Here is a 12,596-nt window from a genome sequence, read left to right as displayed (position 1 = left end):
GGGGGCTGTTTTTTGAGGTAGAGGCACCAAATTTTCAATACAGCATCTAGTGCCTCTCCCCAAAATAACCCCCAAGTTTCAAAACGATTGGACCACGTGGTCCCAAAGAAGCCCCCAAAGAAGGTGCCCCTATCCTTCATTATTTCCTATGGAAGGAAGGCATTGAAAATGTGTGCCGTCCCTTTAAATGTGATGGCCAGAACTCCCTTTGGAGTTCAATTATGCTTGTCACAGCCTTGATCTTGGCTCCACCCCTAATGTCTCCTGGCTCCACCCCCAAATTCCCCAGATATTTCTTAAATTGGACTTGGCAACTCTACCCCCCACCCCGGCTGTTTCGGCACATAAAAAGGCCTGCATATATATGAAATACCTACGTAGGAACAATATAGCAGTAAGCGCTTGTACAAGCTGGATTTGAACCCAGTAGTACCTTAGAAACCAACAAAATTTTCAGGGTCTAAGATGAGAAACAAAGCTCCCTTTGTCAGAGGGGACAACAAATAGGGTTGCCAATCCCCAGGTGGGGGCAGGGGATCCCCCGGTTTGGAGACCCTCCCCCCGCTTCAGGGTCATCAGAAAGCGGGGGGGGGGGGGAGGGAAATGTCTGCTGGGAACTTTCTTATTCCCTATGGAGATTATTCCCATAGAAAATAATAGAGAATGGATCCATGAGTATCTGGGGCTCTGGGGTGGCTGTTTTTTGAGGTAGAGGCCCCAAAGTTTTCGTACAGCATCTAGTGCCTCTCCCCAAAATATCCCCTAAGTTTCAAAACGATTGGACCAGGGGGTCCAATTCTATGAGCCCCAAAAGAAGGTGCCCCTATCCTTCATTATTTCCTATGGAAGGGAGGCACTGAAAAGGTGTGCCGTCCTTTTTAAATGTGATGGCCAGAACTCCCTTTGGAGTTCAGTTATGCTTGCCACAGCCTTGATTTTGGCTCCACCCCAATGTCTCCTGGCTCCACCCCCAAAGTCCCCAGATATTTCTTAAATTGGACTTGGCAACCCTAACAACAAACTAGCTATGTTGCTAATTGCTAAGAATGGGAAGTACCAGGCCCTTTGTCCGCCTGGAAGCCCCACTCTCTGACCAGATATAGATCTCCTTACAACCCAAACATATGGTCATTAACACAAGCTTAGGGACTCTGTGCAGGCACAGAGTCCTCATTAATTCACTATAGCTAAATATCCCTCATTTTAAGTAATTCCAGTTTCCATTTCAAACCTTTAATGGCATAGTGGTTGTGCCTGAGTAACTGAGGCTGGGTACACGTCACCGGTTCAGGGTGGCAGCAAGCTGGCCCGGACGTGAGCGAGTGGAAATAGAAGCTCCTGGGAGTGTCCAGATGTTGTTCAGCCTGCTCTCGGAACAGGGATGGGCTCTCTGCTCCCTGGAGGAGCATCCAGAGCACTCACACTCCCATCTGACGCTCCCAGAGCGCTTCCCGGCCATCCAGATGATTGGGGAGGTGCCTCGGAGCCACCCCAGAAATTAGGTACCACTTTGAAAGTGCTACTTTACAGCTTCTCGTTGGGCCAGGACAGGGTGAGTACGGGACAAGGACAGCAGGCAGATGTGTGTGTTTGGACACGCTTTTTAGATCCGTTCACCTGCCGTTTACAGGGGGAGGGAGGGTGGCTCAGTGGTAGAGCATCTGCTTGGGAAGCAGAAGGTCCCAGGTTCAATCCCCGGCATCTCCAAAAAATGGGTCCAGGCAAAAGAGGTGTGAAAAACCTCAGCTTGAGACCCTGGAGAGCCGCTGCCAGTCTGAGAAGACAATACTGACGTTGATGGACCAAGGGTCCGATTCAGTATAAGGCAGCTTCATATGTTCATATGTTCACCTGCCGTCCCTAGGGCGGCTTAAACCACCCATCTGTAACCAGCCTAAGAGAACAAGGTCTACTCAGCATCCTACTGTGATTTACTCAATGGGGCTTACTCCCAGGAAACTGTACATTTATGAAATATTCTCTCCCCTTCTGATCAGTGTCTGCTCTGGAGCTTCTGCCATTGTCATTGTGGTTAAATTATAAATGACTGACAACTTTCTCGTTTTGTTAGCAAAGCACTGGAAAATGCTCTTCCCCCATAACCCGCCACGTATTTCTTTTTTTCCTGCTCACGACATTCCTATCCTATTCCATTTCCTCCTGTACAGTAAGAGAAAGACCCACCACGGACACTTTGAACGAGAGCTCTCCGAACAAACGGTCATCCTCTCACAGTAGCTCCGCTAAGCATCACAGGGCGCACCTTTTAATCCACCTTGCATACAACTACAGGCTGCTTTTGCGTTGCATGAAGCATGACCAGGATTGATTATCTGATACGTACTGCCAGTTTGTACAACTGACAAAAGTACCACATTTAAAACCAGCCATTATTTATCCTGGACATGTTTTGTAAGGGTGAGACCTCAAAACCTGTCCTTCTTAGAAACAAAGACTCCAGGGACGAGGACAAGGTGGCAGGAGAGAGGGTGGGTGGTAGGGATGGGGGTAAGAGATTAAGAACTTGGGGAGATCTTCTCCCGTGCTCATGCCACACGATCAACAGAATCCAAAACGACAAAACAATTGACAGTCAAGCCTTCCAACTTTTGACAGCATGCAGATATTGGAAAAGGCTTTAAAATCTATGCTATGCTTGAAACTCATTTTTTGAAAGTATGCGTTCATGAAGCGACGGTGGGTCCCATTCTTAATATACAGAAACGAGAAAGAGAAAGACTCAGCAAAGAAACATCTTGTAGAACTGGCTTACACTCCAAGCTCTGCAGCTAATGACACGAGATTAAAATGCAGTTGACAAAGGTTCACATTAAACAAATAATTTTATATTAAAGCAAAGAGTAAAATGCATGCCAAAAGGCAAGAGGGAGGCAAGTTGATTTACCCAATAGCATTCCCAGCAAAATACATGCAGAAATACTTTTTGTTATGAAGCTGACAGAAAAATGACTGGATTCCCCCACTCCACTACCCCCCCTGCAATCCCATGAGCATTTCACCCCCCGTTATAAATTCTACCACCCCAGGAATTGTGTATGCTTCTGAAACATAACTACCAGCTCCTATTGACTTTTTTTTTTTTAAGCAAGAGAGATTAACCTTAAATTTGGCCTCCTTAAATGTTCGCTGCTTGATTCTGCTGTACATCACTCCGATTTTAAAAAAAATTGGTTTGGGAACTAAAGTATGGAAAGCTATCCCCCCCCCCCAACTTCTGAGAGCAGGCGACTTACAGAGATGCTCACTCTATTCCCTTTGCATGTTTCTGATTTGCAGCAGTTTGAAACCAACAGCTGATCTGTTTATTCTATTTGGTGGCTGAGAATCAGAGTCCAAGCAGAACAGATGGAGGGGGGGGGAGAGGAATTGGGAGCGTGAGGCTGAAAAATAGCCTCAGCACAGGGGGTGCATTGTCGTTATCAACCCCGCTGGGAAGAAAAGTGTTTCTGTGGAGAGCAAAAAAATTCACCTGGCAGGTATAATCACAATTTGACTACCATCTCCTCAGGTCCGCCACACAGCTAGAACAAGACCACAAGAAAACCTGCTGTCCTAAATGCTGCAAATGGAAACCACAAAGATGCAGATTAACAGCCCCGTTCTTCTGACTCCTGGATGTAACTTTGCCAACATTCTTAACCAGAGGGCAGGGGAAACCATCTCCCAGGCCTTTGTTTCCCTCTTCTTTCTAACCAAGTGGTTTCTTTTTCGCTAAACTGGCTCAAAGATTCACTGTTAATTTCTGGGATGAAGATAAGAGTCAGGTGAGTAGCCATGTTGGTCTGAAGGAATAGAATAAAGTTTGAGTCCAGTGGCACCTTCAGGACCAACAAAGTTTAATTCTGGGTCTAAGATGGTGAGGGGTCTGGAGACCAAGTCCTATGAGGAAAGGTTGAAGGAGCTGGGCATGTTTAGCCTGGAGAGGAGGCAGCTGAGAGGTGATATGATCACCATCTTCAAGTACTTGAAGGGTTGTCATATAGAGAATGGTGCAGAATTGTTTTCTGTGGCCCCAGAAGGTAGGACCAGAAACCAACAGGTTGAAATTAAATCAAGAGTTTCTGGCTCAACATTAGGAAGAACTTCCTGACAGTTAGCGTGGTTCCTCAGTGGGATAGGCTTCCTCCGGAGGTGGTGGGCTCCCCTCCTTTGGAGGTTTTTAAACAGAGGTTGGATGGCCATCTGACAGCAATGCGGATCCTGTGAATTATTGGGTGGGGGGGTGGTAAGTTGTGAATTTCCTGCATTGTGCAGGGAGTTGGACTAGATGACCCTGGAAGTTCCTTCCAACTGTATGATTCTATTCTTAAACCCAGAATTAAGCTTTGTCGGTTTTAAAGGTCCCCCTGGACTCAGACTTTATTCTATCAATTTGTTCTTTGACTTGGGTTTCCTAATGGAGGTTGTCAACAGTTCACGTGACTCTCCAGGGGCACTGCATTTTGCTCTGTACAGCACCTTGCACCAATTGTGGGTGCTGCAGCAGTAGCAGAATTACTCTGGGCTTCTCATCAGGCATGGATGGGCCTATGATTAGATGTGTGCTGTTCAGGATAGCCAGAGAATTTCTATCTTCAAACCACTGGGATGCCATCCAACGCATGGGATGGTTTTGACTCACAAGGGCAGAGACCAAGAAGCCCTTTCCGCCATTGAGGTTCAGTGAAGTTAAAATCACAAGCTGGGTGGGACAGATGGCCAGCAAGCATGTGCAGAGCACCCGGCCTTCGTTTATCAGCCCCAACAAGCCCATAAACAACTGGAAACAGTAGCAAATGTAGATTGCAGGAATCCTTGGACCGAAGTGGATTGCACAGATGTGGACTGCAGGAATCCTAAATAAATGCGCTTTCATACGTAAAAGCCTCTGTGCATCTGCAGAGTATGTTTCCCTTCCCTTAGATGCCATATTTAGCCTCTGCAAACAGCAATAAGTCTTTCTAGGCTATCCAAAACTCAGCAGTGGCACTGGAAAGAGGACTCCCAGTAAGAGTTTGAGCCTGTGTTGCTACAAGTGATAAAAACTTCTTTGGTGGCAGGAACGAGAGCCCTTGCTTCTCTGCCTGAAGCCCTGGAGGTGCTGCTGTCAGCCGGACAAGGCTCTGACTGGTGGGACTGGCCACTTGGCTAAGCATTGGGCTGTCTCCTGCGTCACTGGGGTACCTGCCTGCCCTCTTTCAAGAAGAATGGCCAAACTACCAGCACTCCAGCTGCAATGGTGTCGCTGCTCTGCCACCAAGAAGCTGGCCCATTGCCATCTTCTTTTCTAGCAAGGACTGTTCTGGCTCGAACAGCTGCTTCAGCAACACAAATCCAACAGGTCCATCTCTCATCATTGCTGAATCCTCAACACACCTGTTGGATTTCTGTCAGTACCGAAGCTGTTTCAGCCATGAGGTATTTCATTGGGACAACACCCCCCCTCCCCCTAGCAGTTTTGCTCTTTGCAAGATTCACAAAGGCCATAGCTCCCGATTTCCCACTCCCTCCCATAGTCTTCAGCATTCCCTTGCACAAAAACCCACAGACACATCCTGGCTCCCAAATCCAGATACGGATTTACACAAGGTAATGGCAATGAGGTTCACCATTATATCCCTTCCCAGAAGGTGGTCTGGCTGCTTAAGCCGCGTCCCCTGGGGTTGTTTGCATGCTGCCGGCTGTGACACGTACAGGCACAAGAAACATGCAGTCTCGACAAGGGAAAGCTGGTGTACCTCCTTGCATGCATTTCAGGGGAAGGCCAGAGGGACATCCACATGGCATAGGCATGCACCCACCTCCCACTCCCAGGATTACTGCATTTAAGGGTCCCCTCTCCCTTGTCTGGCCCTTGACCCACCCCTCCCCCGTCTGGTTCGACAAGACCCACTGGAATCTCTCTCCTCGCCTTTAGGCTCTCCCTCCATGGGTGCTCGCTTGCAGAACTCAACAGGGCCTCCTGATGTACGTGAGCCAAGGGCTGCCCCCAGGCAGAGAGGCTGCCTTCCCCAGAAAAGGGCCTCTGAGACACTCCACCCTCCCCACCCCATACAAGCGATGACCGTTTGGAGGAACCCGGATTGCCCTCTGCCAAACCTTTTATGGTGGCCTCCAACCCCTTCTCCTCTAGGGGCAGGGGAAGGGACCATCAAGGGACAGGTGTGACGGGAGGTCATCCCAGAGGGGTTTATAAGAAGGGGAGCAAGGAGGTGAGGCGGAGCTCCTTCTCACCCATCAGCGTGTCCCTCTTGAGGCTGCTGCCTTTGTTCACCACCTTGACTTTGAGGGACATTTTTTTGGCATTGCCGGTTCCCAGGCCATCAAAGAAAAAATCCTCATTGAAGACGGGGTTGCGGCTGTTCTTGATGATGGTGCTCCGTTGCTTCTGCAGCTTCCCGGGGTTCAGGTAGAGAGCCACGCAGCAGTTAATGCTCCGTGCATCGCAGTGTTTGTCGTAGAGGTTTTCCGCAGTGACAATGCGTATCCGCAAGCGGGCATTGGAAGGGTTGTACTCCGCCACGAGGCGCATGCTGCCTCCTTTGCTCAATCGGATCGTGTGCTCTTTGTGGAGCCGGTTTTGGGGGTCGGCAGGTGCAAGAGGCTGCTGCTGCACCCCCCCAGCTGCACCTCCAGCTGGAGGGGTGGCGCAATGCATGCGGCGCTGTGAGCTGGGACTGGTGTCGGCGGAACTGTCGTCTGTGGAAAGGGAACTGTTCCGGGCTACTGAATGCTTCAGCTTGATGACCTTTGACTGGCTCTCCTGGCTAAAGATCTTGAGAAGGGACACAGACCTGGAGAGCAATGGTGAACCAAAGGGGGACGATTCAGCAGATGAGCAGGTGTCACTTTCCCCACCACTGAAGTAGCGGTAAGGGTTCATCAGAGACATGTTGATATCAGAAGGGTTGAGGTGGGCACCCTCTCCATTGGTCTTGCTTCCACCAGCCTTCCTCTGAGAGCTGGGCGAGGAGGACTGGGAGGGGCACAGGCTGGTGTGCTCGCTGTGGAAGAGGGACTCCTTGCGCCGTGTATGAGGGCTCTCCATGAGTGTTGCAAAGCCATACGAAGTCTGGGCTTTGGGCACATAGGGCAGCGACATGGCCGTCTGGGATTGGGGGTCTGCATTGGTGCTGAAGTCCTCCTCTGACATCCACTCGTCTGCACTTTCAATCTGGATTATGTGCCGACTGGCAGCCTTCAGAAGGTTCTTACTCTCCGAAGCAGCTTTCACTGGCAGCCGGGGACTCCGCTGGGCCTTGCGGGCTGAGAGGTTCTGCTCTGAGGCCGAGGTGCCCAGATTGGGCTTGGCCTTCCCCCCTTCTGCCCCCTCTGCCTCTGGAGGCACTGTCGGAAGCTTCGGGGGGATGAAGAAATCTGGGATCTTATCAGGGGTCAGGACGTTGCTGTACAAGGGACCCTTTGACTGCTTGTCGCCAGACTCATTCGCTCGAGCTCCTCCGTTCTCCACAGAGCCTCGGATCTTCTCCAGGAGCCACATTTTGGGTTCACCTTCTTAGCAAGTCCAACGATCTGTCATTCAAAAGTTAAATGCAAGAAAGGAAACCATCACTGAGGGAAGGGTGGAGGTTGAGAATGCTATTCCCATGGGTCAAAGAGGGAGCATTTTTAATTTGCAAAGTGATTGATAGGCTACATTTTTATTTGTCTTGGGAAACCTGTTAGGTGACTTCCTGCAGACACTGAGAGATTAATGGGGTATCCAATTAAACATGTAGAACACATTGGTGTGGGGGGGGGTTGCAAATTGTGAGCCGATCATCTCAACCAAAAACAAATCATTCCAGAAGTAAACGTTGGCTGTTATCATTTTGACTATTATCATTTTGGGGGTGGAGAGAACTGATGCTGAGAAATTCTCTTCCTTCTCCCAAATTACTAGAGCTCAAAGGCATCCGGTGAAACTTGATGGGCATTAGATTCAGAACAGGAAAAAGGAAATTTTTAAAAAAGGAAATAAATATATAGTCTGTCAATCATTTTGCAAATTAAAATCTTCAGAATTCACTGTTCAAGAATATCGTGATGGCCACAGAAATAAGCAGCTTGAAAGGGGGATTGGACAGATTCGTGGAGGATAAGTGTCTACTAGCCATGGTGGCTAAGGGGAACCTCTACATTCAGAGGCACTAATCCTCTGAGCCAAGAGGCATCTTCAGGGGAAGACCTCAGCTTCTCTGCTCTGTTGTTGGCCATCCAGAGGACCTGGTTGACCCCTGTATGAGGCAGGATGCTGGACTGGATGGACCCTCACTGGTCTGACCCAGCAGGGCTCTTCTGATGTTCTTATTATCCACTGCTGTCCTTTATGCTGGGAATTGGCCTTATGAGGAAAGCCAGCGTGGTGTAGCAGTTAGAGGGCCTGGCCAGGATCTGGGAGACCCAGGTTTGAATCCCCACTTGTATCATAGAAACTTGTTGGGTAATCTTGGGCCAAGTCACACACTCTCAGTTTAACTTACCTCACAAGGCTGGTTGGGAGGATAAATCGGAGGAGAGGAGAATGATGCAAGCCACCTCAGTCTCCATTGGAGAGAAAGATGGGGTATAAATGAAGTAAACTCCTCCCTGAGCCCCACAGATTTCTTGAGACCCTAAATGGCCACACCCTTTGGAGTGGTAACCATATCTGGCCTGGTGAGGAGCAATGGGACATCTGAAACAGTGGGCACGCTGGATCTGTATTGCTGAATCTACATTCAGTCTCACTGGGTTCTGACTAAGAATTCCTGAACGATAACTTGTAAATACAAGCAAGTTGAAAAAAATCTACATGAAACTGCCTCCCATTCCAGAAAGCCGCATCATCCTGTTGCTCCTTGCTCCACTTCTTGGAAGCATCTATTCCGCTGCTTTTGTGCTCCATTTCTTGAAAACATCTGTAATTTGTTGGTCTCTGCTCTGTGTTTTGGAACCTTTGGAATCTGGAAACATCACTGTGTTATTCTACATGGACATATTAATCTTAGGCATAAATACTGACATCTATGCATGTATAAATATATAATACATTCAGTCTGGCCTCCCTTGCTGCAGTATTCATCTTCTGTTGGGCCTACTGATGTATCATCAGCTCCACCTCTGTTTGTATTATGGCCTGATTAATTTGTCTACTGCCTGAAATTGAGTAATTTTAATTGTTTTTATTGTTTTAACTGTTTATATTTGTTGCTAATTGCCTATTGTTTTATTGTGACTTGATCAAATTTGTTGTAATCCACCTTGAGCCAGCCTGTGGGATAGGGCAGAATGCAAATCAGCATAAATAAATAATATTTATGGACATGTTAAGCTTTGGCATAAATATTGAGGCTTAGTCATCATAAAGATTCATTAAGATTGCTTTGATAGTAACAGGGACATGATTCTTTAGCGCTGCTGTGTTTTCATCTTTTAATATTGAGAGTAGTCACATTATATCTTTTTTAATTCTGTGGAGGGTTTTCATTTGGATGTTCTGTCTTGGACCAAGGGGCAGGTGATCCAGTCCTATAGGGCTCTTCCTCCTGTAACGTCTGTCATAGGAACAATCCCCAAATCTATCCCACGGAAACAAGCTTTAGCATCCAAAGCGGCCCCAGGATAAGCTGCCTCTCTAACAACCCCCCAAGAATAAAAGACTTGAGTCCTCTATTCAAGGGCTCAAAACTCTGCTGGGTTCTATGATATTTTGCTGACACATTTCATAGAAGAAGATGATAATGTTGGATTTATATCCAACCCTCCACTCCGAATCCCAGAGAGGCTCACAATCTCATTTATCTTCCTCCCCCACAACAGACACCCTGTGAGGTGGGTGGGGCTGGAGAGGGCTCTCACAGCAGCTGCCCTTTCAAAGACAACCTCTGCCAGAGCTATGGCTGACCCAAGGCCATTCCAGCAGCTGCAAGTGGAGGAGTGGGGGAATCAAACCTGGTTCTCGCAGATAAGAGTCCGCACACTTAACCACTACACCAAACTGGCTCTCAATAGGGGCCTGAGCTTCAGAGGATTGTGCTGAGGATTGTCTGGTGCATCTATTATGGTACATTATCTCCCAGGATTTGGGGTTGCCATCAGGTCACATGATTTCTGGAGACCCCATGATGTTTTCAAGGCAAGAGACATTCAGAGGTGGTTTGCCATTGTCTGCCCCTTCCTAGCAGTCTTGGACTTTCGTGGTGATCTCCCATCCATATACTGACCAGGGCTTGTGATATTCCTTCAGATTTGGGGGCAGAGTCTGGTGAGGTTTGGGGAGCGAAGGAAGCTCAGCAGGGACATGATGCTGCCATTTTCTCCAGGGGAAAACACCTCAAAGCCTCTCCGTGTAACAAAAATAATACTCATTATTCCTACTTATCCAGTATTTATTAGAAACAAACACAGTGCTTACAGTGATAGCCAAACATAATATAGACAAACATATTTATACAACACAAAATCCCTCCAGAACCGAAAGCACACGCTGCTCCTACCGTATGAGGGATCAATGTCCTATAGAAAAAATATGGAGCTGTAATACAAGTCTGACAATATCCAAGACCAGTCCAATATTGTTTCAAGTGCAGAGACTCTTCTTCTTGGGACCTTCTTCATTGTTGATTCAGTAGGTAAGTGGTGCTTCTTTTAATTTTTGTCTGACTTTCACGGCTTTGTTTTCATTTCGCCTTGAAACGCCTGCAAATTATCTTCATATCCTTCTGAAATGGCGTTCACTATCTTTGTGACAACAAAGATAGTGAACGCCATTTCAGAAGGATATGAAGATAATTTGCAGGCGGTCCCAAGAAGAAGAGTCTCTGTACTTGAAACAATATTGGACTGGTCTTGGATATTGTCAGACTTGTATTACAGCTCCATATTTTTTTTCTATAGGACATTGATCCATCACACGGTAGGAGCAGCATGTGTTTTCGGTTCTGGAGGGATTTTGTGTTGTATAAATATGTTTGTTTATATTATGTTTGGCTATCACTGTAAGCGCTGTGTTTGTTACTAGTAAATACTGGATAAGTAGGAATAATGAGTATTATTTTTGTTGCACGGAAAGGCTTTGAGGTGTTTTCTTTTACAGTAACCTCCATGGTCCTGGCTTTGATTGCCACATTTTCTCCAGGGGAGCAAGTCTCTGTAGTTCTAGGCTGGCAGCCTTGTTCACCGAGCCTCTTATGCGGCCAAGGCCTCAACCCCATGACCTCCTTCTAGGGTTGCCATGTGCCTGCTGGGGGTGGGAGGTCTCTGCCCAGGATCTCAGCGCCCAGCAGGCCTTGCCTCCTAGCACTCCCACAACAAGCGGCAGGGGAGGGACATGCCATTGGTGGCAGCAGGATGTCATTTTCAGGAAAACCCGGAAGTGATGTTACGCTTCTCTAGGAATCACCAAATTCTAGCAATTCCTACAGAAGTTTGACATTACTTCCAGGTTTTTCTGGAAGTGATGTCACACCACTGCTGACAGTCACCCGCCCTCCATATTCCTGTCCTACCCAGTCTCCCACTGGTTGCCAAGCCAAGCCTATCAACCCCACCTCCTTTACACAGACAAGAAGATATTGAAGAAGATATTGGATTTATATCCCGCCCTCCACTCCGAAGAGTCTCAGAGCGGCTCACAATCTCCTTTCCCTTCCTCCCCCACGACAGACACCCTGTGAGGTGGGTGGGGCTGGAGAGGGCTCTCCCAGCAGCTGCCCTTTCAAGGACAACCTCTGCCAGAGCTATGGCTGACCCGAGGCCATTCCAGCAGGTGCAAGTGGAGGAGTGGGGAATCAAACCCGGTTCTCCCAGTTAAGAGTCCGCACACTTAACCACTACACCAAACTGGCTCTCCACAAGTATATATCTGTCACTGGCTTCTCTGGAGAATCAAAAAACCACTGCTGTGGGGTTGAACGCAGCCTTGGGTGGCCAAGCCTCCACCCTCAAGAACCTCATGAGGTGAACTGCCTGTAATGTATCATGATGAGCAGAGTGCAGATTTGATGGCAGGTGAGCCCCTGACGCCCCCAACCCATCACAAGCCCTGCCCCAGGACGACCCCGGGCCTTTGGCTAGCACAAGATTCCAGGAAGGGGCTCATGCAGACGCAAGGCTCTCCGAAGGAAAAGCCCGCCCGCTGACTTCCTCTTCTATGTGCGTGATTGCTTTTCGCTCCTCTGGATGGAAATGCAGGCAGTTCAGGGCTGCCAGCCTCCAGGTGGGAACCGGGGATCCCCCAGAATCCCAGCTCATCTCCAGACTCCAGAGATCACATCCCCTGGAGAAAATGGATGCTGCAGAGGGTGGACTCTCTGGCCTTGTATTCCCCAGGCTCCATTCCCACATCTCCAGGATTTCCCAACCTGGATTTGGTGACACCCCGCCCCCCACCCACCAGTGGCAGTCCTGCTCTTAGAGTTGCCACGGAGGGAAAACCTGCCCCCCCCACAGTTCTGAGAATAGGTGGTCTGTCCCCTAACTGCAGGATCCCAGTGTGATTGCATGTGTGTATGTACAAACACGTGTATATGCCTGCAAGCGATGGGCCTCTGTACTCAGAGGGAAAAGAAACACTGCAGAGAGCCAGTTTGGTGTAGTGGTGAAGTGTGCGGACT

The 12,596-nt window shown here is 48.4% G+C and overlaps 1 protein-coding gene across 1 annotated transcript; it reads right to left on the bottom strand.

The window, feature by feature from the left end:
- Positions 1 to 6,112: 6,112 nt before the first annotated feature.
- Positions 6,113 to 7,531, bottom strand: C2CD4C (C2 calcium dependent domain containing 4C). The gene has a single exon (XM_060233415.1). It carries the CDS (start codon positions 7,499 to 7,501, stop codon positions 6,191 to 6,193), a length of 1,311 nt encoding a protein of 436 aa, XP_060089398.1. The 5' UTR covers positions 7,502 to 7,531; the 3' UTR covers positions 6,113 to 6,190.
- Between the last annotated feature and the right edge of the window lie 5,065 nt (positions 7,532 to 12,596).

This window comes from Heteronotia binoei, chromosome 2, assembly GCF_032191835.1.
Source record: "Heteronotia binoei isolate CCM8104 ecotype False Entrance Well chromosome 2, APGP_CSIRO_Hbin_v1, whole genome shotgun sequence".
In the NCBI taxonomy this organism is placed as follows: Eukaryota; Metazoa; Chordata; class Lepidosauria; order Squamata; family Gekkonidae; genus Heteronotia; species Heteronotia binoei.
This window is presented reverse-complemented; position numbering and strand designations above follow the sequence as displayed.